A 26,852-nucleotide genomic window follows, 5' to 3' on the forward strand; every position below is an offset into this window, starting at 1 on the left:
GCTTCGTAAGTTTGAGTTTACATCTGCTTCAAGTGCTGGCTAAGTTAATGTTGACTTTTGGCGACCACATGGATAGCATTTCTGCAGAATGATTTGTCTTGTAATTGGGTCTTCATGGTCATCCGTTTGATTGCTGATCATCCTCTTGTTCTTTTCCCCTCAACTTTTCAAGGCATTATTATCTATTCCGATGAGTTGGTTTTTCTCATAATATGTCCAGAAGAAGACAACTTCTGTAGTCATCTAGGCTTCTAGTGAAATATTGAGATGGATTTGTTGAAGGATCCATTTGTTTTCCTTGCTGTCCAACATAGTCTTTGAATTCTTTGCCAACCCCAAGGTTTCAAGCATGGTTTTTCAACCAAAGTTTCATAGAACCCTAGGGTTCCTTCAGAGGTTGCTAGGGGTTCCGTGAGCAATGAGCAATTTTTGTTTCTCAGATAAGTTCCAACTGACACCATTGATATTTTTTGCTGTCTGTAAGGGAGGGTAATACTTCTCAAATACTGCAAATGTAAGGAACATTCTTCCCACTGACCATCACATTAATGTATCAGGCGGTGTAGATATAGTAATTTTTTGCAGGGGTTCCTTGAGACCGAAGAGTTATTTCAAGGGTTCTCTATGTTGAAAAGGTTGAGAAAGGCTGGTTTAAATGTTCAATACTTTTCCTGTCTTGCCTTCTCATTGCTGGATGGTTTCCAGAGTCAGTACCTTATATCATGATTGGGTACCTCTGCCTGCCAAACCAGACCCTGCCCACCAAACGGAGCCAGGCACCTCCATTCAGCATTAGGGATGAGCTTCGTGTTCGAGTCGAACCCATGTTCGACTCGAACATCGGCTGTTCGATCGTTCGCCGAATTGCGAACGTTATGGGCCGTTCGCGCTAAATTCGTGTGGCGCGTCACGGCCCATAATTCACTGCGGCATCGCAGTGCATTGCTGGCTGATGATTGGCCAAGCATGCACTATGACCCGCATGCTTGGCCAATCACAGCGCCGTCAGTAGAGAGAGCTGTAATTGGCCAAAGCCAGGGTGGCTTTGGCCAATTATGGCTCAGGGGATTTAGTACACACCCCACACTATATAAGGCCGCCTGCACGGCGGCCCTGTGTAGTGTGTGTTCCGGTGTGCTGAGAGATAGAGAGAGAGAGAGACAGTGTCATTTGATTTGAGTTAGATAGATTAGGCAGAACAGTCAGTCAGTTAGCTGCACTTACAGTGTATTGTGTATATATATGCATCCCAGGTGTTGCATATATATATATACACTGTATTCAGTTTAGCTAGATCCGTTCCTGTTATCTTCTATCTAGACTATTTACATTTAATGCAGTGCGTCCTGCTCACAGTGTTCAGCTAGATCCGTTCCTGCTATTTACATTTAGTGCAGTGCGTCCTGCTCACAGTGTTCAGCTAGATCCGTTCCTGTTATCTTCTAGACTATTTACATTTAGTGCAGTGCGTCCTGCTCACAGTGTTCAGCTAGATCCGTTCCTGCAATTTACATTTAGTGCAGTGCGTCCTGCTCACAGTGTTCAGCTAGATCCGTTCCTGCTATTTACATTTAGTGCAGTGCGTCCTGCTCACAGTGTTCAGCTAGATCCGTTCCTGCTATTTACATTTAGTGCAGTGCGTCCTGCTCACAGTGTTCAGCTAGATCCGTTCCTGCTATTTACATTTAGTGCAGTGCGTCCTGCTCACAGTGTTCAGCTAGATCCGTTCCTGTTATCTTCTAGACTATTTACATTTAGTGCAGTGCGTCCTGCTCACAGTGTTCAGCTAGATCCGTTCCTGCAATTTACATTTAGTGCAGTGCGTCCTGCTCACAGTGTTCAGCTAGATCCGTTCCTGCTATTTACATTTAGTGCAGTGCGTCCTGCTCACAGTGTTCAGCTAGATCCGTTCCTGCTATTTACATTTAGTGCAGTGTGTCCTGCTCACAGTGTTCAGCTAGATCCGTTCCTGCTATTTACATTTAGTGCAGTGCGTCCTGCTCACAGTGTTCAGCTAGATCCGTTCCTGCTATTTACATTTAGTGCAGTGCGTCCTGCGCACAGTGTTCAGCTAGAGCCGTTCCTGCTATTTACATTTAGTGCAGTGCGTCCTGCTCACAGTGTTCAGCTAGATCCGTTCCTGTTATCTTCTAGACTATTTACATTTAGTGCAGTGCGTCCTGCTCACAGTGTTCAGCTAGATCCGTTCCTGCTATTTACATTTAGTGCAGTGCGTCCTGCTCACAGTGTTCAGCTAGATCCGTTCCTGTTATCTTCTAGACTATTTACATTTAGTGCAGTGCGTCCTGCTCACAGTGTTCAGCTAGATCCGTTCCTGTTATCTTCTAGACTATTTACATTTAGTGCAGTGCGTCCTGCTCACAGTGTTCAGCTAGATCCGTTCCTGCTATTTACATTTAGTGCAGTGCGTCCTGCTCACAGTGTTCAGCTAGATCCGTTCCTGTTAAATTCCTACTGACCGGCAGGCTTGTCTGGTTACAGTATATAAAGCTACCTGAAGAAAATTACAGGTGTTCTATTTGATCCTATTAGTACCACGGTCAGGCAGCTAGACTATTTACATTTAGTACAGTGCGTCCTGCTCACAGTGTTCAGCTAGATCCGTTCCTGTTATCTTCCTACTGACAGGCAGGCTTGTCTGGTTACAGTATATAAAGCTACTTGAAGAAAATTACAGGTGTTCTATCCCAGCTTAGTGCAGCTACAGGCCATTAGTATGTCTGGAAGGCCAAGAAGGAGAGGCAGACAGTCACAAGCCAATAAGAGAGGGCAAGCAGGCTCTGTGTCTAGTGCTGGTCGTGGAGACGGTGCATCCTCATCAGCACGTGGCCATGGGACACGCTTGGCCTTTTTTTCGGCAGCTGGCCATGTTGAGCCGCAACATGCGGAAGACTTGGTCGAGTGGATGACCAAGCCGTCCTCATCCTCCTCATCCTCTCTCACCCATGCCCAGGGTGCTTTGTCTGGCAAAGCAGCGGCCTCTTCCCTCAGCTCAATGTCATCAGTGACTCCTTCCCTAGCTCCACCATGTCCTCATGAGGATTCCCTCGAACTGTTTGACCACAGTGTTGGGTACATGCTCCAGGAGGATGCCCAGCGTTTGGAAGGCTCTGGTGACGATACTGAGCTCGATGAAGGCAGTAACATGAGCGCGGACAGAGGGGGTGCCCAAGAAGGACAGCAATCTGGCAGTCATGCTCCCCCTGCTGCAGCATACTGCCAGGTTTGCTCCAGTGATGAGGAGGGAGGGGATGATGAGGTCACTGACTCAACGTGGGTGCCTGATAGGAGAGAGGAGGAGGAGGAGGAGGAGGAGGAGGAGGAGGAGGCGGCAGCACATCACCAACGAGGCAGGATGCCCTCCAGGGGCCAGCCTAAGGGCAGCACATTGACTGCATCACACCCCAAAGCTCCACATGTGCAGGGCGCTGCAGTCTCTGCGCGTTATTCAAAAAGTTCTTTGGTGTGGGCCTTTTTTGAGACGAGTGCATCAGATCGCACCGCTGCTATTTGCAACATATGTCTCAAGCGTATCTCGCGTGGCCAAAATATCTCCCGCTTGGGTACCACATGCTTGACCAGACATATGTTGACCTGCCATGCAGTTCGTTGGCAAGCGTATCTAAAAGACCCACACCAAAGAACAAAGAGGATCTCTCCTTGCTCCTCATCAGCTGAGATTTCCAACCCCACTAGACCTTCAGTCCTCTCTGAGACCTGCAGTGAGAGGAATGAAGGTGTAGAATTAGGTGTGTCACAGCCAAGTACTTGTGGGCAATCTGCTTTTGGTACACCGACGTCAGATTGTACCAGGCAAATTTCCCTGCCCCAGCTGCTGCACCGCCGAAAGAAGTTTGCTCCCAGCCATCCACATGCCCAGCGGTTGAATGCTAGCTTGGCAAAATTGCTAGCACTTCAACTGCTGCCTTTTCAGTTGGTAGACTCTGCCCCCTTCCGTGAGTTTGTGGAATGTGCGGTTCCTCAGTGGCAGGTACCCAAACGCCACTTTTTCTCACGGAAGGCGATTCCGGCTCTCTACCGGCATGTGGAAGGCAATGTCCATGCCTCGCTGGACAGGGCGGTCAGCGGTAAGGTGCATATTACCGCTGACTCATGGTCCAGCAGGCATGGACAGGGACGTTACCTAAGTTTCACGGCGCATTGGGTGACTCTGCTGGCAGCTGGGAAGGATGCAGGACAAGGTGCAGTAGTGTTGGAGGTTGTTCCGCCACCACGCCTCCAAAATGCTGATTGTGACACACCTCTCTCCTCCACCCCCTCCTCTTCTTCTTCCTCCATGGCCTCTTCCTCGGAACCAGCGGTGCTCCGTAGGCGTTCAAGGGGCTACGCAAGTACGCAGGCCAAAAGATGCCATGCGGTGCTTGAGCTGGTGTGCTTGGGGGACAGGAGCCACACTGGGGCAGAGGTTCTGTCAGCTCTGCAGGGGCAGGTTCAGAGGTGGTTGACGCCACGCCAACTTAAGGCAGGAATGGTGGTTTGCGACAATGGCACCAACCTCCTCTCTGCCCTCCGACAGGGACAAATGACCCATGTGCCCTGTTTGGCTCACGTCCTTAACTTGGTGGTGCAGCGGTTCTTGGGCAGGTACCCGGGCTTACAGGATGTCCTGAGGCAGGCCAGGAAAGTCTGTGTGCATTTCCGCCGGTCATATAATGCCAGTGCTCGGCTGACGGACCTCCAAAAGGAGTTTAACCTGCCCAAGAACCGCCTAATCTGTGACATGCCCACCAGGTGGAACTCAACGTTGGCCATGCTGCAGCGGCTGCACACGCAGCAGAGGGCCATCAATGAGTACCTGTGCGACTATGGCACCAGGACAGGGTCAGGGGAGCTTGGTTTTTTTTCCCCACGCCAGTGGGCCATGATCAGGGATGCATGCACTGTCCTGTCACCATTCGAGGAGGCCACGAGGATGGTGAGCAGTGACAGTGCATGCATCAGTGACACTGTCCCCCTTGTCCACCTGTTGGAGCACACGCTGCGTGGAATAATGGACAGGGCACTTGAGGCAGAACAGAGGCAGGAAGAGGAGGACTTCCTTAGCTCTCAAGGCCCCCTTTATCCAGACAGTGTTCCTGCGTGCCCGCCGATCACACAGGAAGAGGACGAGGAGGAAGAGGAGGAGGAGGAAGATTGTGTCAGTATGGAGGTGGAGCCTGGCACTCAGCATCAGCAGCAGTCTTTAAGGGATCAGTCCCAAGAAACACATGGACTTGTACGTGGCTGGGAGGAGGTGGCTGCGGACCATGTCGTTCTTAGTGACCCAGAGGACTCCGGACCGAATGCCTCAGCAAACCTACGCTGCATGGCCTCCCTGATCCTGCAAAGCCTGCGTAAGGATCCTCGTATTCGTGGTATCAAGGAGAAGGACCAATACTGGCTGGCAACCCTCCTTGATCCACGTTACAAGGGTAAGGTTGCGGACCTTATCTTGCCATCGCAGAGGGAGCAGAGGATGAAACATCTTCGGGAGGCCTTGCAGAAAGGTCTGTGCAACGCGTTCCCAGAGACTGGGAGGTTACAAACTCCTGTGTCTGGACAACGTGTTGCTGAGGCTTCGGTCAGTCAAAGAAGGAGCGGTGGAGAAGGTGGCCGTCTGACCGATGCGTTCAGACAATTTTTTGGTCCGCAGCCCCAAGGTATGATCGGTTCCAGCAACCATCGCCAGCGTCTGTTTTACATGGTGCAGGAATACCTAGGGGCAAGATCAGACTTGGACACCTTTCCCACCGAAAATCCTCTGGGTTACTGGGTCTTGAGGATGGATCACTGGCCAGAGCTTGCACAGTATGCAATTGAGCTACTGGCCTGTCCTGCATCCAGCGTTCTTTCGGAACGCACATTCAGTGCTGCTGGAGGCGTGGTAACCGATCACAGGGTGCGTCTGTCCACCGACTCGGTCGATCGGCTGACCTTCATAAAAATGAATGAGTCTTGGATCACCACCAGCTACCAAGCACCTGATGCTGATGTACCTGAATAATTTTTTTTGAAATCTCAGATCCCTTCAAAGACTGCCTATGCTGATGCTGAGTGACTATCCCTGAGTAATTATCCTTTTCCTCCTCAATCATCACGCTGATAGCTTGTAAGAACATTTTTGGTTCTGGGCGCCACCACCAGTGCCTAAGGCACAATTTTTCAGCCCCTGTTTAACAGGGGCGTGTAATTACAATTTTTGATGTAATACTTTGCAGCAGGGCTCGTTCCTGCATTCCAACTAGAGTGTCTGTGAGGGGTTGCAGTGTTGTGGCACCAGCACCAGTGCCTAGGGCCCAATTTTTCTGCCCCTGTCTAACAGGGGCGTGTAATTACAATTTTTGATGCAATACTTTGCAGCAGGGCTCGTTCCTGCGTTCCAACTAGAGTGTCTGTGAGGGGTTGCAGTGTTGTGGCACCAGCACCAGTGCCTAAGGCCCAATTTTTCTGCCCCTGTCTAACAGGGGCGTGTAATTACAATTTTTGATGCAATACTTTGCAGCAGGGCTCGTTCCTGCGTTCCAACTAGAGTGTCTGTGAGGGGTTGCAGTGTTGTGGCACCAGCACCAGTGCCTAAGGCCCAATTTTTCTGCCCCTGTCTAACAGGGGCGTGTAATTACAATTTTTGAAGCAATAATTTGCAGCAGGGCTCGTTCCTGCGTTCCAACTAGAGTGTCTGTGAGGGGTTGCAGTGTTGTGGCACCAGCACCAGTGCCTAAGGCCTAATTTTTCAGCTCCTGTTCAACAGGGGCATGTAATTACAATTCTTGATCTAATATTTCACAGCAGGGCCCTGTGAGGGCTTACAGTGTTGTGGCCACAGCAACACCTAAGGCCCAAATTTCTGCTGAGTATATAGGGCAGGACCCTACTTTCAAACATCTAACTTACAAACGACTCCTACTTGCAAACGGAAGGAGACAACAGGAAGTGAGATGAAATCTACCCCTAGGAAGGGAAATTCTCTCCTGTAAGAGTTAATATGGGAAAACAATTTCTCCTTTCCACTGATGCTTTCCAATCCTTGTTCCACAAAAAAACCCAAATTTTCAAAAAACATTTTTCATTGGGACAAAAAAGTGAGGTGAAATCTTCTGAAGAGGAGGAAAGACAGCAAAACAAATGTCACAGGGGTGATAACCCTTCCCTATGTTTTCCAAAAAGCTTAGAAAAGATTTTTTGGCTGGAGCTAAACACGTTAAAAATGTTCAAAATTACAAACAGATTCTACTTAACAACAAACCTACAGTCCCTGTCTTGTTTGCACCGCCTGTATACTGCTGTTCAGAGTATATAGGGCCTGGTGGCCCCACACCTTTCCTTATTTTAATTTGGGTGCGGGGTTCCCCTTAATATCCATACAAGACCCAAAGGGCCTGGTAATGGACTGGGGGGTACCCATGCCGTTTGTCTCACTGATTTTCATCCATATTGCCATGACCCGACATGACATTAAACCCGCAAGCAGTTTTAAATGAGATTTTTTCCTTTAAAAATGACATTTGGTGCAGGGACTGTTCTAAACATGGGAAACACGCGTCACTTTACAGGCATACTATAGACACCCCCCAGGTACGATATTTAAAGGAATATTTCACTTTTTTTTTTTTACTTTAAGCATCATTAAAATCACTGCTCCCGAAAAAATGGCCGTTTTTAAAAGTTTTTTTTGCATTGATACATGTCCCCTGGGGTAGGACCCGGGTCCCCAAACCCTTTTTAGGACAATACCATGCAAATTAGCCTTTAAAATGAGCACTTTTGATTTCGAACGTTCGAGTCCCATAGACGTCAATGGGGTTCTAACGTTCGTGCGAACTTTCGGTCCGTTCGCGGGTTCTGGTGCGAACCGAACCGGGGGGTGTTCGGCTTATCCCTATTCAGCATTACAGATTAAGTTGAATGATGGTGGTGCAGAGAATAGGTTATGTCTCCACTTAAAGTCCAGACCTTTTCTGACACTTTTTGTTTACAAGTTTAAATCAGTATTTTTTGCTAGAAAATTATTTAAAACCCCCAAATATTGTTTTTTTTTTTTTTTTTTTAGCAGACACCCTAGGGAATAAATGGCAATGGGGGGGGGTTTCAAAATGCAATTTTTTGGGAAAAAATACACTTTAAGAATTAAAAACAATAACAAAACCCAATATACACCCCATTTAATTTTTCATAAAATATGAAAGATGATGTTACTCCGAGTAAATAGATACCTAACATGTCATGCTTTGAAATTGTGCATGATCGTGGAATAGGGACAAACTACGCTACCTAAAAATCTCCATAGGCGACGCTTTAAACATTTTTACAGGTTACCTGTTTAGAGTTAGGCTCCATTTCCACTTGTTCAACTTGTCCTATGACTTGGGACTGCAAAGTTGCATGACAAGTCGTACCCTATGATTTCCAATGAGTACCGTTCATATCTCTGCGATTTCAAAGTAGTCCCTGCACTACTTTGGTCTGACTTTGATGCGACTTGAAGTCCGTAGAATGCAAAATCACGGCAAAAAATTACGTCAAAATCGCACGACTTTCAGGTCTCAATAGTGGAAACTTAGGGTTACAGAGGAGGTCTATCGCTAGAATTATTGCTTTTGCTCTAATGTTCGTGGTGATACCTCATATGATGTGTGGTGCAAACACTGTTTACAAATGCATGCGCAACCTACGTAAGTGTGCTTCTGTTCGCTTTTGTGTGCGAGCATGGAGGGATGGGGAGCTTTACATTTTTTATTATTATTTATTACATTTTTTCTTTTCACACTGTCCCTTAAATTTTTTTTCTTTTATCACTTTTATTCCTATTACAAGGAATGTGAACATAACTTGTAATAGAAATAAGGATGGCAGGTCCTCTTTCTGGAGAGATCTGGGGTAAAAAAAATACCCCAAATCACCTCTTTACTTTTAAAAGCAAAAGGTAAAAAATTGTTTACTTCTAGCCTGGACCAGAAGTGATGTCATGACATCGCTCAGAGTCCTCCCAGGCCATAGAGGCAATCAGAGATGATATAGTCTTTTATCGCCTTCGTGACCAGCCAGCCACAGCATCGGATCGTTTCTCGGGTGCACCGGTGAGAACTGTAAGCCCCAGAAAACCGGCGAGCGGTGACGTCCCCTCCCGCCGCTTTTGGAAGTGTTCCAGCGGCTCATGAGCCACTCGGACCGCTTTCATGAAAAAGCCAACTGCTGGCTGAAAAAAAAAAAACAGAGGTTATAGCTGATAGCTTTAGCCATAACCCCGGTGAACCACTTGGAAACCGCAATGTATATACAGTATATGTATTGTGGTTGGCAAGTGGTTAATAGTATTTAGGAGTGGTCCACAAAGTTTTTGTTATCTGACATCAGTATCAGTAAATGAAACCCAAGAGGCTGATATGTGCAGAAGATAATGTGGAGTCTTTTGTATGACCCCGGCTTAGTGTAGGAGGAAGTGAGATTCCTGATCAGGAGATTTCAGGGTTGCAATAATGATAAAAAAAAATGGAGAAGTGCAACCAAAATGTTTGGTACTTAACCCCGATTGCTTGGAGTTCACATTAGTAGTTTGTGCTTTTTGCGTGCTCATCCCGTGTATTCTGAACTTAACACATGGAAGATCTCCAACCAAAATGATTTAAAGGGCCAGTCCAGCTGAACCAGAGATTTCAGTATTTGGTAGATGTAGGAGAGGTAAAGTGGTTATAAACCCTTACATATACCCAGTGAAGGGATTATCCCCAGGTGATACACAGAGGTGAAACAAATCCTCCTACATAAGTTGTATCTGTCTATCTGCAGTCTTCTCTTCTCTACATCCGTTCAAAGTCCAACATTTAGTGCTGGTTCACACAGGGGCGACTTGTCAGGTGACCTAGCTGCCTGACAAGTCGCCTCCCGTTCTGTACAATGGAACCGTTCTAATAGGAGCGACTTGCATAGACTTCTATACAGAAGTCGTTTTGCAAGTCACCGTGGCAGTCGTGTGCAGGTCGCCTCGTCAGCAAACTGTTTGCAGGCTTTCTTGTGCATTGTCTTTCAAAGAATCTTCCTTCTGGGATGACAGCCATGCAGACCAATTTGATACAGTGTGCGGCGTATGGTCTGAGCACTGATAGGCTGACCCCCACCCCTTCAACCTCTGCAGCAATGTTGGCAGCACTCATATGTCTATTTCCCAAAGACAACCTCTGGATATTACGCTGAGCACGTGCACTCAACTTCTTTGGTTGACCATGGTGAGGCCTGTTCTGAGTGGAACTTGTCCTGTTAAACCGCTGTATGGTCTTGGCCACCACGATACAGCTCAGTTTCAGGGTCATGGCAATCTTCTTATAGCCTAGGCCATCTTTATGTAGATTGGATGATCCGATCCGCTGGACGGATGGCGAACGTATCGCCACCTGTCTGTTCAGAGCAGATCTTGTCGGATCGGATGGCAGGCATTTGTCAGCAGACACATCTCCGCTGACATTCGCCTGCCCATACAAGTCAATGGGTGGCCTGCTCAGATCCACCTGAAAAACCGACAGGCGGATCTTTGCAGGCCAATCGTGTGAAAGGGGCCTTATACAAGCTGTACACTCACTACTTTACATTGTAGCAAAGTGTCATTTCTTCAGTGTTGTCACAAGGGGTCTGAAGAATCTCTGCATATGATGCTGAGCACGTGCAAGGGTCTGGAGGATATTAGTTATGAGGAAAGGTTGCGAGCACTGAACTTATTCTCTCTGGAGAAGAGAAGCTTGAGAGGGGATATGATTTCAATATACAAGTACCATACTGGTACCACAATAGCCATAAAACTTTTTCGCAGAAGGGAGTTTAACAAGATTCGTGGCCACTCATTAAAATTAGAAGAAAAAAGGGTTTAATCTTAAACTACGTAGAGGGTTCTTTACTCTAAGAGCTGCAAGGATGTGGAATTCCCTTCCACAGGTGGTGGTCTCAGCGTGGGGGCATTAATAGTTTCTATTAGATAAGAACCTGAACGACCACAACATACAGGGATATACAATGTAATACTGACACATAATCACACACATAGGTTGGACTTGATGGACTTGTGTCTTTTTTCAACCTCACCTACTATGTAACTATGTAACAAGAAAAGATATAATAAAATATTTACACAAATGTGAGGGGTGTACTCACTTTTGTGAGATACTGTAAATATATATATATATTTACAGAAATACAGGCAAATACTTATCCATCATGCCATTCCATCAGGGAGGCGTGTGATTGACCCCAAATTTATACTTCAGGATAACGACCCCGAGCATACAGCCAATGTCATTAAGAACTGTCTTCAGTGCACTTGCCGACCGATTAACTGGGAAAATTATGAATCATTTCTTACAAATTTTCCTGACACCAAGAGAAAAATGGTGATGGGAGGGACCTCCAGCTGATTGGCCCCCTCAGCTCTGTGGTGGGAGTGTCATGGTCTGGGGCTGCATGAGTGCTGCCGGCACTGGTGAGCTACAGTTCATTGAGGGAACCATGAATGCCAACATGTACTGTGACATACTGAAGCAGAGCATGATCCCCTCCCTTCGGAGACTGGGCCGCAGGGAAGTATTCCAACATGATAACGACCCCAAACACACCTCCAAGATGGCCACTGCCTTGCTAAAGAGGGTAAAGGTGATGGACTGGCCAAACATGTCTCCAGACCTAAACCTTATTGAGCATCTGTGGGACATCCTCAAAAGGAAGGTGGAGGAGTGCAAGGTCTCTAACATCCAACAGCTCTGTGATGTCGTCATAGAGGAGTGGAAGAGGACTCCAGTGGCAACTTGTGATGCTCTGGTGAACTCCATGCCCAAGAGGTTTAAGGCAGTGATGGAAAATAATGGAAAATAATGGTGGCCACACAAAATATTGACACTTTGGGCCCAATTTGGACATTTTCACTTAGGGGTGTACTCACTTTTGTTGCCAGTGGTTTAGACATTAAAGGGGTTGTAAAGGTAAAATTTTTTTTTTTTTTAAATAACAAACATGTTATACTTACCTTCACTGTGCAGCTCGTTCTGCACAGAGTGGCCCCGAACCTGGTCTTCTGGGGTCCCTCGGCGGCTGTTTCAGCTCCTCCCCGCAAGCATTAACCACCTTAATGCGAGCTCCCTCGCATGGTGGTTAGTGCTTGCGGGCGCGCTTCCGTGATACAGCCGGCGGCTATAGCCGCTCACTGTATCACTCGGCCCCGCCCCCCAGCGCGTCGCGTCATTGGATGTGATTGACAGCAGCGCGAGCCAATGGCTGCGCTGCTTCCAATCCATCCACTGTAGCTAATCAGCGGCCAGGGTGAGCGGAGGAATAGATGTCGGGAACGAGAAGCTGACTTTCGAGGCGTCAGGTAAGTAAAACGGGGGGGCTGGGGGCGGCGGTATTGTCAGAAGTTTTTTCACCTTAATGCATAGAATGCATTAAGGTGAAAAAATTTATACCTTTACAACCCCTTTAATGGCTGTGTGTTGAGTTATTTTGAGGGGACAGCAAATTTACACTGTTATACAAGCTGTACACTCACTACTTTACATTGTAGCAAAGTGTCATTTCTTCAGTGTTGTCAAATGAAAAGATATAATAAAATATTTACAAAAATGTGAGGGGTGTACTCACTTTTGTGAGATACTGTGTGTATGTATGTATATATATATATATATATATATATATATATATATATATATATATATATACACTTTTGTAAAATAGATTATACAACCAGTATAATGTATGGCCAGTCTTTGGGGGGTGTCAGGCTACATAATTGAAAAAAATGATGATGTTTTCCTTTTTTTTTATTTCCCTCTTCTGTCCTCTTCTGGATATTGATGGTGAATTCTGTAGTGTAACTGTAAGGGAAAGGAGGAGGGGGACAGCAGAGTGTGATGAGAGGAGTCAGAAGACTCTTTATATTTCAGGAAACAGAAAATCATTTAATGTTTCATAGTTAGCATGTTGTTCTATCTATAAAGCAACATGCTTTCCCTAAAGGAGAATTCTAACTTTTGTGTTTATTACAATAGTCGCATTATGCAAGAATTGGAGTTTGTACAATGTGCCTCCATTTAGGTATGCCTAGGGCAGAGAAATGTCTAAATTTGGCTCTGACAAGAGAAATTTTAAAAAATGATGTTCTATAGATTTTTGTCAGCGATATATAAAAAAGGAAAAGTCAATAAACTAAAGAAGTACATGCAAGGCTCACATCCTAGGTCTAATGGCCTTATTCATACTATTGTCATTGCCGCACTGCCCTCTGCTGTCCAATTGTGGTAATGATGTATTACCCCTATAACAACCCCAATGCATACCGTCACTTTAATGACTAAAGGTTACCAAACATTCAACTAGCAAATGAACCGCTCTGACAGGTTTGGATGACTAAACTGCAAAAGATCCCTTCTGTTGCCCTGTGTACTATATTGTCCTTTGAAAACAGAATGTGTAGGTTGTAAATTTTTACCACTTGGCGGTTGTCTAGTCAATGAAGGAGTACCAAAAGATGGAATTACTTAATGTGCATACACACCTACACGGCTTCTTTTATCTATTTCACCTCCCCGCATTCCACACCTCAGAAGCAATCCTGTTATTTCCCACCTGCATATTACCCTGCATATTACAGACTGTTTTTTTTTTGCAGTGCAGGAACTGAAGAATTAAAAAATAGTCCCAAAGATTTTGTGCAAGAAGCATATAATTGTTTCATAAATAAGCATCAATATCATCAGTATCGCATGCAAACATAATATCAGAAATTACTACAAAATTTTAACATTTTGGGACAAATAAATAACATTGATATATAAATATAAAGTATGTCTTTTTTTGCTAAACAGTGAAAATCGAAGGCGCTCTCTTAGTAAGAAACAATAAAAACTTTTTTAATCTATTGAGTCTTATCATTGTAGTTAAGCTCGCTCAAGGTATGATCCTTATTGCATATATATTATTTATTTACTATTATATTATATATATTATTATATTTATTTTTATTTATTTATTTCAGGTACTTATATAGCACCGCCAATTTACGTAACCCTTTACATATACATTGACATCATTCCCTGCCCTCAAGGAGCTTACAATCTAAGGTCTCTAATGCCTCGTTTCCACTGAGTGGATCGGTTCGGTTCGGTACGGTACGCTATTTTGGGTGTTTCCATTATGAAAGCGGCCCATACAACCGAACCGAACCGTTCCATTCAGGGTCCTGCTTCAGATGTGGGGCCATAGAAAATGGAACAGTTCGGTTAGGGCGGAGCTACGATACATTCCACTGATTGGTGGACGTGTGACGCCATGCTAGGCATTTTTTCTAAACCCACGTATGGCCCCTGTCGGTCCGACTTGCAGTGGAAATGCTCGCCTGAAAAGGCCGGACCATTCTAGGCCTTCCAAACCGATCCGACCTGAACCGATCCGCTCGGTGGAAACGAGGCATAACTCACATTCATGCATTCACATACTAGGACAAATTTAGACAGGATCTATTATTAACCACTTGACAACTGGGCACTTAAACCCCCTTCCTAACCAGATCAATTTTCCGCTTTCGGTGCTCTCACATTTTGAATGAAAATTACTCAGTCATGCAACACTGTACCCATATGAAATTTTTGTCCTTTTTTTCACACAAATAGAGCTTTCTTTTGGTGGTATTTAATCACCACTGTGTTTTTCATTTTTTGCGCTATAAATCAAAAAAGACTGAAAATTCAGTAAAAAAAAATAAAATCTTTGTTGCAGAGTATTGGCGAGTATTGGCAGAGTATTGGCAGAGTATTGCAGGGTATTGCAGAGTATTGGAAGAGTATTGCACATTATTGCAGAGTATTGGAAGAGTATTGCACATTATTGCAGAGTACTGCAGAGTATTGCACATAATTGCAGAGTACTGCACAGTATTGGCACAGAGCAGCGCTGTGGGCACTACAGCCCACAGCGCTGTTAAAAACGATCCCTCCCCCTCTCCCCTCGCACTGTACAGATCGGTACAGAGAGGGGAGGGAGGAACCTGTGTCATAATATCAAAAAAGCCTGAAAATTCGGTAAAAAAAAAATCTTTGTTTCTGTTAAAATTTATTGCAGAGTTTTGGCGAGTATTGGCAGAGTATTGGCGAGTATTGGCGAGTATTGGCAGAGTATTGCAGGGTATTGCAGAGTATTGCAGGGTATTGCAGAGTATTGGCAGAGTATTGCACAGTATTGGCAGAATATTGCACATTATTGCAGAGTATTGCACATTATTGCAGAGTATTGGAAGATTATTGCACATTATTGTAGAGTACTGCAGAGTATTGCACATTATTGCAGAGTATTGCACAGTATTGGCACAGAGCAGGGCTGAGGGCACTACAGATCCAGCTCACAGCGCTGCTAAAAACAATCCCTCCCCCTCTCCCCTCGCACTGTACAGAGAGGGGAGGAAGTGATCGCTCTGTCATTTGACGGAGCGATCACGTGGTAAACGGCCATTGCAAGCGGCCATTCACCGAGATCCGTGATGCGCCGGGTCGGATTACGGATGTTTGTGGAAGCGCGCCCCAGGGGGCACGCGAGAGCAACATTCTGGGAGGACGTCCATGGATGTCCAACCAGAATAAGCCATGCATGCCAGCAACATGGTGGAGGCAGTGTGATGGTTTGGGAATTCATGGCTTTCAGTGGCACTGGGTCATTGGTGTTTATTGATGATGTGACAAAAGCAGTCTGATGAATTCTGCAGTGTTTAGAGATATATGGTCAGCTCAGATTCAACCAAATGCAGCAAAGTTGATTGGACAGCACTTCACAGTACAGATGGACAATGATCCAAAACACACTGCAAAAGCAACCCAGGAGCTTTTGAAGGAAAAGAAGTGAAATATTCTGCAATGGCCGAGTCAATCAGCTAATCTCAACCCAATTTCACTTGCTGAAGAAAAAACTAAAGGCAGAAAGGCCCACAAACAAAGAACAACTGAAGACAGCTGCAGTTAGAGCCTGGCAAAGCATTAGAAAGGAGGAAACCCAGTCTTTGGTAATGTCCATGGGTTCCAGACTTCAGGCCGTCATTGCCAGTAAAGGATTCTCAACAAAATATTAAAAATTAACATTTTATTTATGATTATATTTATTTGTCCAATTACATTTGAGTCCCTGAAAATGGGGGGACTGTGTATAAAAATGGTTGCAGTTCCTAAAATTTGTACTTGATATTTATTTTCAACCCCTTAAATTAAAGCCGAAAGTCCGCACGTCATATTCATTTGGATTGTTTCGTTTTAACCACTTCAACCCTGGTAGGATTTACCCCCTTCCTGACCAGAGCATTTTTTGCTATTTGGCACTGCGTCGATTTAACCGACAATTGCATGGCCGTGCGATGTTGTACCCAAACAAAATTGATGTCCTTTTTTTCCCACAAATAGAGCTTTCGTTTGGTGGTATTTGATCACCTCTGCGTTTTTTATTTTTTGCGCTATAAGCAAAGGAATAGTATCAATTTTGAAAAAAAACACTCATTATTTTTTACTTTTTGCTATAATAAATATCCCCCAAAAATATATAAAAAAACCTTTTTTTCCCCTCAGTTTAGGCCGATATATATTCTTCTACATATTTTTGGTAAAAAACAATCGCAATAAGTGTATGTTGATTGGTTTGTGCAAAAGTTATAGCGTCTACAAAATAGGGGATAGCATTTTTATTTTTTTTTAATTTTTTTTTTTACTAGTAATGGCGCGATCTGCGATTTTTATCGCGACTGCAACATTATGGCGGAAACATCGGACAATTTTGACACATTTGTGGGACCATTGGCATTAATACAGCAATCAATGCTATACAAATGCATTGATTACTGTAAAAATGTTGCTGGCAGTGAAGGAGTTAACACTAGGGGGCGATCAAGGGGTTAACTATGTTCCCTGGGAGATGATTCTAACTGAAGGGGGAGGGGACTGACTAGAGGAGGAGACGGATCGTAGTTCCTAGCTAGTAGGAACACACGATCTGTCACTCCTCTTCAGAACAGAACAGGGAAGTGTGTGTTTACATATACTCGTCCCTGTTCTGTGTCTCCTGTTCACGATCGCTCGTGGTCGGCAGTCATCACGACCGTCGGCCACGAGCATCGGCACCCCTCCTGTCGGCTGCTATCCCAACCACGCAAGCCAAAGTATAGCTACAACAGCTCGCTGCAGGGGAGCCAACCCGGTCCGGGAAGCGATTAATTTTAATCTGGTGGCATACAGAGCCAAAAGTATGAAAATTGTGCCTGTGTCCAAATATATATGGACTATATATGTATGTAATAATTATTATATAAATAAATAAATATACATATACACACACACACACACACACACATATATATATATATATATATATATATATATATATATATATATATATATATATATATATATATATATATACACAGTTGTGCTCGTAAGTTTACATTTTTTCACAGAATTTGAATGATAACACAAAAACTTTTCTTTCACTCATGGTTAGTGTTTGGCCGAAGCCATTTATTATCAGTCAACTGTGTTTACTCTTTTTAAATCATAATGACAACAGAAACTACCCAAATTACCCTGATTAAAAGTTTACATACCCCAGTTCTTAATACCGTATATTGCCCCCTTTAACATCAATGACAGCTTGAAGTCTTTTGTGGTATTTGTGGATGAGGCTCTTTATCTTCTCAGATGGTAAAGTTGTCCATTCCTCTTGGCAAAAAACGCCTCCAGTTCCTGTACGTTCCTGTGAGATCTCAATTGCACGTTTGAGATCTCCCCAGAGTGGCTCAATGATATTGAGGTCAGGAGACTGAGATGGCCACTCCAGAACCTTCACTTTATTCTGCTGTAGCCAATGACAGGTCGACTTGGCCTTGTGTTTTGGATCATTGTCATGTTGGAATGTCCAAGTACTTCCCATGCGCAGCTTCCTGGCTAAAGAATGAAAATGTTCCTCCAGTATTTTTCGATAATAAACTGCATTCATCTTGCCATCAATTTTGACCAAATTTCCTGTGGCTTTGTAGCTCACACATCCCCAAAACATCAGCGATCCACCTCCGTCTTTCACAGTAGGAATGGTGAACCTTCCATCATAGGCCTTGTTGACTCCTCTCCAAATGAAGCGTTTATGGTTGTGGCCAAAAAGCTAAATTTTGGTATCATCACTCCAAATTACTTTGTGCCAGAAGGTTTGAGGCTTGTCTCTGTGCTGTTTGGTGTATATTTAAACGGGATACTTTGTAGTATTTGCATAGTAATGGCTTTCTTCTGGCGACTCGATCATGCAGCCCATCTTTTTTTCAGGTGCCTCCTTATTGTGCATCTTGAAACAGCCACACCACATGTTTTCAGAGAGTCCTTTATATCACCTGAAGTTATTTGTGGGTTTTTCTTTGCATTCCGGACAATTTTCCTGGCAGTTGTGGCTGAAATTTTAGTTGGTCTACCTGACCGTGGTTTGGTTTCAACAGAACTCCTCATTTTCCACTTCTTGATTAGAGTTTGAACACTGCTGATTGGCATTCTCAATTCCTTGGATATCTTTTTATATCCCTTTCCTGTTTTATACAGTTCAACTACCTTTTCCCGCAGATCCTTTGACAATTCATTTTCTTTCCCCATGACTCAGAATCCAGAAGCGTCAGTGCAGCACTGGATGAAAGATGCAAGGGTCTGTCAGGAGTCCAGAAACTCATTGACCTTTTATACACACACACTAATTACAAGCAAACAGATCACAGGTGAGGATGGTTACCTTTAATAGTCATTCAAACCCCTTTGTGTCAACGTGTGTGCATGTCATCAGGCCAAAATCACCAAAGGTATATAAACTTTTGATCAGGGTCATTTGGGTAGTTTCTGTTGGGATTATGATTTAAAAAGAGTGAACACAGTTGATTGATAATAAATGGCTTCAGCCAAACACTAACCATGAGTGAAAGAAAAGTTTTTGTGTTATTCATATTCTGTGAAAAAATGGCCAAGAAATCATAAAGTCTGCCAGGGTATGTAAACATATGAGTATATGTATATATATATATATATATATATATATATATATATATATATATATATATATATTTATTTATTTATTTATTTATTATTGGTAGTATCCATTTATTCATAAATACAATATATAATGCACATTGTGACATCACTGCCACCGTTTAGCTGTAAATAAAACCCATAAATTGTTCCCATCCCTCCAATGTGTTTAGGTGTACCTAATGTGCACTATAATAGGCAGCTTATCTCTGCGTCCTAACTGTGTAAGTTATGTGTATATTGGTGTGTCTCTGTGTGTACAGGTTTCACATGAGACTCGTGGCAATCACTACACTTGTAACCTGAACTTAAATCAGACATACCGTATAGTAAGAAATTGGCTTTTAACAGCTTACTTTACCTGGCTGCCGTTTTGATTATATAGCCACGGTTACTATACGCAGTTTCCTGATGGTACTTCGATTTTGTGATCCTTTCAATTTAGATTTTCCATGGCAAACTAAAGTTATTCAAAATAGTATTCTTTTTATTTTGGAAAGAGTAGAGAGGGCTTAAATCCTCTGTCCAATTTTTATTTCACTTTTTATTGCTTTCCGCTTCCCATTGGGGGAATTTCACTTCCTGTGCTGGTGACAACATTGCCACTGTAGCCTTCTCTCACCTTACTAATGTAGCACTAATGTAGCACTACCCCCCATAGGAGTCGCTAATGTTCTGGGTCCCCACTGCTGCACAGCCAGTCACACAGCATTTCCATTTCCTTCATTCATTCCAATGCAGAAAACAGTCCTTGGCTTGTTTTTGATATTTTATTAGGGGTTGATAACTTGGATGGGGTTAAAGGGGTTGTAAAGTTAATTTTTTTTTTTTTTTTAAATAACAAACATGTTATACTTACCTTCACTGTGCAGCTCGTTCTGCACAGAGTGGCCCCGAACCTGGTCTTCTGGGGTCCCTCGGCGGCTGTTTCAGCTCCTCCCCGCAAGCATTTACCACCTTAATGCGAGCTCCCTCGCACGGTGGTGAGTGCTTGCGGGCGCGCTCCCGTGATACAGCCGGCGGCTATAGCCGCTCGCTGTATCACTCGGCCCCGCCCCCCGGCGCGCCGCGTCATTGGATGTGATTGACAGCAGCGCGAGCCAATGGCTGCGCTGCTTTCAATCCATCCACTGCAGCCAATCAGCGACCAGGCTGAGCTGCAATGAAGATGACGAGGACGAGCAGCGAAGATTCGAGGCGTCAGGTAAGTAAAACGGGGGGCCTGGGGGCGGCGGTACTGTCAAAAGTTTTTTCACCTTAATGCATAGAATGCATTAAGGTGAAAAAATTTTTACCTTTACAACCCCTTTAAGAATTTTGGGATGCCCAACTTGAGAATGTCCAAAACACTGAACCAGGGACAACTTCCTCCCTATTTACAAAAAGTCCTCTTCTTCCTTCCACCTGCACAAACTTGGTTTCCACTGTACAGCACCTGCTGCTCACTCCGGTTGGAACTAAAGGATATTGCCAGTTCATCAAAGGCCCATCACATTCGCACCAAAATGGTGCAGGACCCTTTTTGTGATCCGCACTGGAATCAGATTGCATGGGTGTTCACACCCATACGATGTGATTCCTGCACCATTTGACAGTTCACACTGTGATATGTGAACCGATCTGGGGGTGTCATTAACTTTCTATTGACACCCACAGCGGTTCGCATTGGGCAGTGTGAACTACCTCCGAGTCCTATGCAACGCGAGAACCGGCACTGGAATTGCGTTGGTTCCCAAATCGCGCTAATGTGAACCGGCACTTCTAGAAGTAGTATCAGAGTTCTACTTTAAGCTCCAGTTATAGGCCCCAGGAAAAAAACTGAATGACATGGATGTCACAAAACTGATATCTGTTCACTTCTGCCACAGTTCGGTAAGAGAATGTCTATGTTAACCACTTGCCGATGGGCAGCCTGCACAGGTAAAGCGACATACTGGTACGTCATTGACTGTTTCTGCGTTTAGGGCGTGTGAATGTGTGGCCCAGTGATTCATGGCCAGGACCTGCTGATCCTCTGTGTCCAGTCACAGCTCAGCACCTTGTTTTGACAATCAACACAGGGCTGTGTGCAGAGGGAACAATCTCTCTGTTTCTTATCCCTGCAAAGGAAACACCAAAAGAAAGTTCTATTTGTGTGAAAACAATTTAATTTGGGGTACAGTGTTGCATGACCACGCCATTACCAGTTAAATAGCAAAAAATGGCCTGGTCATGAAGAGGCTAAGTGTTCCCTACTTAAAAAACGGAAACGTTTTGGCTGGAGACACACTTTAAAGTTAGCAATACACTGGTAGATGTACGAACATTGGTATGAATGTTTGTACAAAAATTTTAATGCATTCGATGACTTGACAAATGCCATTACAAAGTACTTCAAGATTTTGTTTGCTTTTAAAAATTGATTTAGCAAGAAATGGAATTTACCTAATGAAAACCACATTTACTGTTAGGAATCTGAATATTCAAGAAAACTTTTTCATCCTGCTCGTTTGAATTTTCTACTTTCTGCGGTCAAAAAAGATCACACTAATAAATAGAAAAATGGATGAACATTCCTAAAAAGAAAAAATTCGAACTAGTGTATATTCAGCTTAGGTAAGAGGCACTGATTTTCTGCTGCTGAATACCTGAACATTGCAGTAGAGATTTAAAAAGCAAAATCAGCCTGCACCTGCGACAGATCTACATGAAATATTTATGTCTTCAGTCATTACTGGAATCCTAGTCAGCACTGGAGACCGCTGGTAATTGACAGAAATTAGACACTAGTCTTATCAGCAGGTGCAGGTCTAAACCTGCCTGGGGTTGCTGGGAGACCGACCAGCTCTGCGTAATCTTTAAAACGAGTCCAGCAAAGGGGAAGGGACAATAGTATAAATAAGAAAGCCGCACATGCCGGAGATTTACAGGTAGCTAACAGACAAGCTAAAAGCGAAAACTTTGAAAAGTTTGGAGAACGTTGGTGGCAACCCAACTCTGAGATCCTTCAAGCGCTAATGCTACCTTTCTAAGCTTGGACAAACACTAGAGGTGCAAAACATATTCTACCGAGGAACTAAATTATTATCTTAGTATAGAGCTTTGTGCCTGCCACTGGGATGGATAATTTATACAAATCCTTACGGGAAGAACTTAGGGTCTTTGAAGAACAAGTTCAGAAGTGTCGAGTGAACTTTGACCTGCAGACATTGCAGAGGGCTCTGGCACTGCTATCAGAAGACCACAAGGTAGAAGTCCATAACTGGAAGCATATAGAGCAGTATGTCCAATCTTCTTCCTCCACCAGGGAACAACTTCATAAGTACTTATCCTGGCTTCTGTCCTATGTGAAGTACCTGCGGACAATGAAGGATGCTTTTGACGACCATGTTGTTTTTCCTTTGTGTGATAACCTCTATGTCAATGACGAGGATGAGACCACACCAACTCCGATCCCGCTGTCCCCTCCAAATATCTCAGGCAGTGCGCGACAACTCTTCCACCACCGTCGTAATTGGGCCCTTCTGCTGAGCACAGGGAGTCCAGGACAACAGCAGCATAATGGAACTCCACGTTCCATGGCTCTTCTACATTGTATCCCAGATATATTTGAAGAGAGTCTAGTGACAGCTAACCTGGCACAAAACTGGATTCTGCTCCATGAAACTCAATCCAAGAAACCTTCACCCACCTTTGAAACCCAACCTGAGTTGGGCATAGAATATCTCAGGTTAAGAGATGACAGACAACTTTTTGGGGCCTTTAAACACTCAGCTGACATAGAAGCTCAGTCCCATCTGAAGGACACAAGGGAGCACATGATGTTTCTCTTATGGAGAGCTGGGCGGGCTGAGGTTCTGGAGCACCAAATGAGAGATGCCAAACAGAAGGTTCGGACTTTGCAACAAGACATTGATGAACTGAAGCAGTTAATGCAGAAAGATGGACAGGGAACATCTGATGTACAGACCACTATCAGCCTGGAGAACAAGAAGAGACTGGAGAAACTGCAGAGGCAGCTGAACTTAGAAAAGTTTCAACAGCAGATCATAAACTGTGACTGGCAGCTAGAGCTAGAAGTTCGACCGTCACTCATTCGACAAATAAATGCAGTAAGTTCTATCAGCCTGTTCCTTATCCTAGCCAGCCATTCTCAACCAGGGTTCTGTGGAACCCTAAGGTTCCTCATGAGTTTGCTAGGGGTTACCAGAACTGTGGCTGATTAGTCTACTATTTGATACTGACTGCTGTGTGGGCAACACCACTTGGCAGAGCCAGCTGCATGACACCAATGGTCTTTTTATCTGTCTGGAAAGGGGGCATTCTTCCCATTGGTGACCAATTAATTGATTTTAGCAGGGGTTCCCCAAGACCTGAAAATTATTTTTAGAGTTTCTCTTGGGTTGAGAAAGGCTGATCTTAGCACATGCATGGTCCAGTATGTGTGAGGGGTACAACCTGTTTAGGCATAAAGAAACAATGTAGTCTAATGCCGTGTACACACGAGCGGACTTTCGACGGACTGAACTCCGAAGGACTTTTTGACGGAGTTCTGACGGAGTTCCGACGCAACGGACGTGCCTACACACGATCACACCAAAGTCCGACTGATTAGAACGTGATGACGTACGACCAGACTAGAATTAGGAAGTTCATAGCCAGTAGCCACTAGCTGCCCTTGGGTCGTTGTTCGTTCGTTGGACTAGCATACAGATTTTTCAACCGGACTCGAGTCCGTCGGAAAGTTTTGAAACAAGTTCTATTTCTAAAGTCCGTCTGATTTTTCAACAGCAAAGGTCCGATGAAGCCCACACATGATCGAATTGTCCGGCGGATTCGTTCCATCGGACCTTTGCTGTCGAAAAGTTCCGGTTGTGTGTACACAACATTACAGATTTTTTTCCAGCATGTTGTGAAAAGTCGGCTGTCAATGAGCCTTCAATACCTTTTCTTTACAGAAAATATCTGATTCACTTAGGTTCTTTGAAGTAATTTGCATTCCTGACATATCAAAATATATAGCAACAGTACAATTTACCAAAAGCTCTAATTTATCTGTAGCGATACCCCCGTAGGGGCTGCTGATAATTGTGGTCCATCTCTCACCCTGCACAACCAGGCACACAAATTTTCAAACATACAGCAGTCAAGAAATAGTCCTTGTACTTGTTTTTGTTGTTTTTATTGAGGGGATTATAACTTGGATTGGGATAGGGTACATATGGGATGCCCACTTGATCAATAGGAATTCTATGGGACACAACAATATACATCTGTTATATACACACTTCTCCTCTTCTACCTCCAGCACAAACTTGCTTGTAGAACTACAACTCCCAGGACCAGCTAGCACTGAATTTAAGGCCTGACACTGGCTCTGCCCCCTGCCAATGCAAGTTGGGGATTGGTCAGGGCCTTCAGAATACGCCAGGCAGTTCCACCTTACCTTCCCTCCCACATCGTTCTAGAAGGTTCCAGTACATTCTAAAAATAGGTGGAGGTCTCAGTGATGCTGCCTGTGAATCATCCAGCTCTCCCTGGATTTCTGCCCAACCCAGAAAACAAAAACAGACAGGCTTGGCTGCAAGCCAAACCTGCATAAATTTACCTGTACTAGGAAAAAAAACTACACTTCTAGCATGAGAGGGTGCCACATATAATCAAAAAGCTGTCCTTGAGTTCTAATTCTGTAACTTTGCATAGGCTGATATTATGTCATCAGTCTGCTGCAGGTAGAAGGAAGCACTTCCTCAGTCTCCTCTTCCCCAGTGATCAAACTGTGGGGATGTCCTGTGCAATGACAGTGTCTCTGCAAAGGGCATTGCCCAACCCCCTTACATTCACCCTACATGTGACCTGCTCCCCTGTGATGTTGCCCAGGCATAGCAGCTAATTACTAGGCTTGAGTGCCACCACATGACCTAGGGGGTGAAATTACTGCTCTTCCAGGTCACCCACTCAACCAATTTCAGTGCAAAGGAGGAAGGAGCAGTTAAGGGAGTGCAAGCAAGGTGATTATATTGGGATCAAGGGATGGCACTACCACTATACCCTACATGAGCAAGGTGACCATGCATCTTTAAGGTTATAAGCTAATACAGTAATTCAAATTGATCTGTTGTTGTCCCCAGGTTCGCGAGCGCTGTGCAGAACTTGAAAGCTCAATGAATACCCATAAGGAGCTCCACAAGGAACCATCCCAGGAGTCGGTGGGAACATTGAGTGATGGGGAATGGGATAATAGCTCCACCATCTCCCACAGTTCAACATATTCCTCTGTTTTCTCCACCCATTGATGAGTCCATGCAATAAATATGACTGAATCTCATTCCATTTTAACCACTTCAGCTCTCGCACGTGCCACCCTCTATGGACCAGCGCAAGTTTTACATTTTTTCACTATTTTTTCATGCATATACTGTATACTTTGACCCTGTTTATTCAGCAATAGCTTTGTCATTAGTTAAGATGACAAAGTAATACATTATCTTTCTATTTGTGATGTTGTCTTGCAAAATGATTTTAGTTTTTTTTATGCAATCAATAGCCAAAAACCCCAGAAAATTCACTTTTTTCTACTTTAATCAGTGTTCGTTTTAAAGAATGTTATAGTAGATAAAAGTATACATTTTGTTATATAATTTGTCCTATATAAAATGAAACTATGATTCTTGCACAAAGCGTTGCAGAGTTGTTTACAAAATGACAAATAAAGTTTTGTTTTTCAATGTTGCCCTTGTTTGATGCAACACTAAAAAATAACAAACAAAATGAACAAAAACAAAAAAGTGTCAATATTATGGGTTAGAAAAATTAATAGAGAATTAAATAAAATTGGCAAGTAAATAATAGCTAACAGGGAGAAGGGGAAGAAAAGATTAATTCGGGCTGTTTAGGGTAAACTAATAAATAATAAGGGATTAAATATGAACACTTTTTTTTTTTTCAAATAACAAAAAAATGCAACCTTTTTTTTATTGTGAGGTTGCTTTAACTGACATCATATGCAGATTGATGCGCATTGCCTTGATTTGCAAATCAATGACATCATTAGCTGTTATAGTTGCTGTACTTACGCTGCAACTCCCTGCTGACATTTTGGCAGTTGGAAATGGCCAGCAAGTTTGAGCATTGGAGAAGCAGCAGGGTAGAAGGACAGGGCGTACTACATGCAGTATGCCCTCTGTGCTTCAATTAAAGCAGAATTCCACCAATTTTTTAAAAAAAAGTCAGCAGCTACAAATACTGCAGCTGCTGACTTTTAAAATTTTGATACTTACCTGTCCAGGGCGCCTGCGATGTCGGCACCCAAAGCTGATCTGTCCCTCGGCTCTCGGGTGGAGACGCCGCCATCTTTGATAAAAGAAATCAGGAAGTGAAGCCTTGCGGCTTCACAGCCTGGTTCCCTACTGCGCATGCGCGAGTCATGCTGCGCGATCCCACTGATCCCTGCTGTCTTCTGGGACCTGTGTGTCTCCCAGAAGAAAGCGGGTGGGCGGAGGAGGCACCGGACATGGCGTAGATATCCGCGGATACTGCGGCGATCTATGCCCGGAAGTAGGAGTAAATACCTGGATTAGACAGGTATCTGCCCCCCCTCCTGAAAGGTGCCAAATGTGACACCGGAGGGGGGGGGGATTCCGATAAGTGGAAGTTCCATTTTTGGGTGGAACTCCACTTTAAGTTTTTTGGGGCATGTGTAGCGTACTCAGTGTCCACAACTTGTTAAACTTTTAAAAAATAAATGGTTCCGGTGGTTCTGGTCACCATGTAATAAAAGAAGAAATTTATTTCAGTTTT

At 44.1% G+C, this 26,852-nt stretch overlaps 1 protein-coding gene across 1 annotated transcript; it reads left to right on the top strand.

The window, feature by feature from the left end:
- Nucleotides 1–21,942: 21,942 nt before the first annotated feature.
- Nucleotides 21,943–25,872, top strand: LOC141147809 (uncharacterized). The gene is made up of 2 exons (XM_073634979.1): nt 21,943–23,164; nt 25,184–25,872. Exons 1-2 carry the CDS (start codon nt 22,172–22,174, stop codon nt 25,346–25,348), a joined length of 1,158 nt encoding a protein of 385 aa, XP_073491080.1. The 5' UTR covers nt 21,943–22,171; the 3' UTR covers nt 25,349–25,872.
- Nucleotides 25,873–26,852: the final 980 nt, after the last annotated feature.

This window comes from Aquarana catesbeiana, linkage group LG06, assembly GCF_042186555.1.
Source record: "Aquarana catesbeiana isolate 2022-GZ linkage group LG06, ASM4218655v1, whole genome shotgun sequence".
Taxonomy (NCBI): domain Eukaryota; kingdom Metazoa; phylum Chordata; class Amphibia; order Anura; family Ranidae; genus Aquarana; species Aquarana catesbeiana.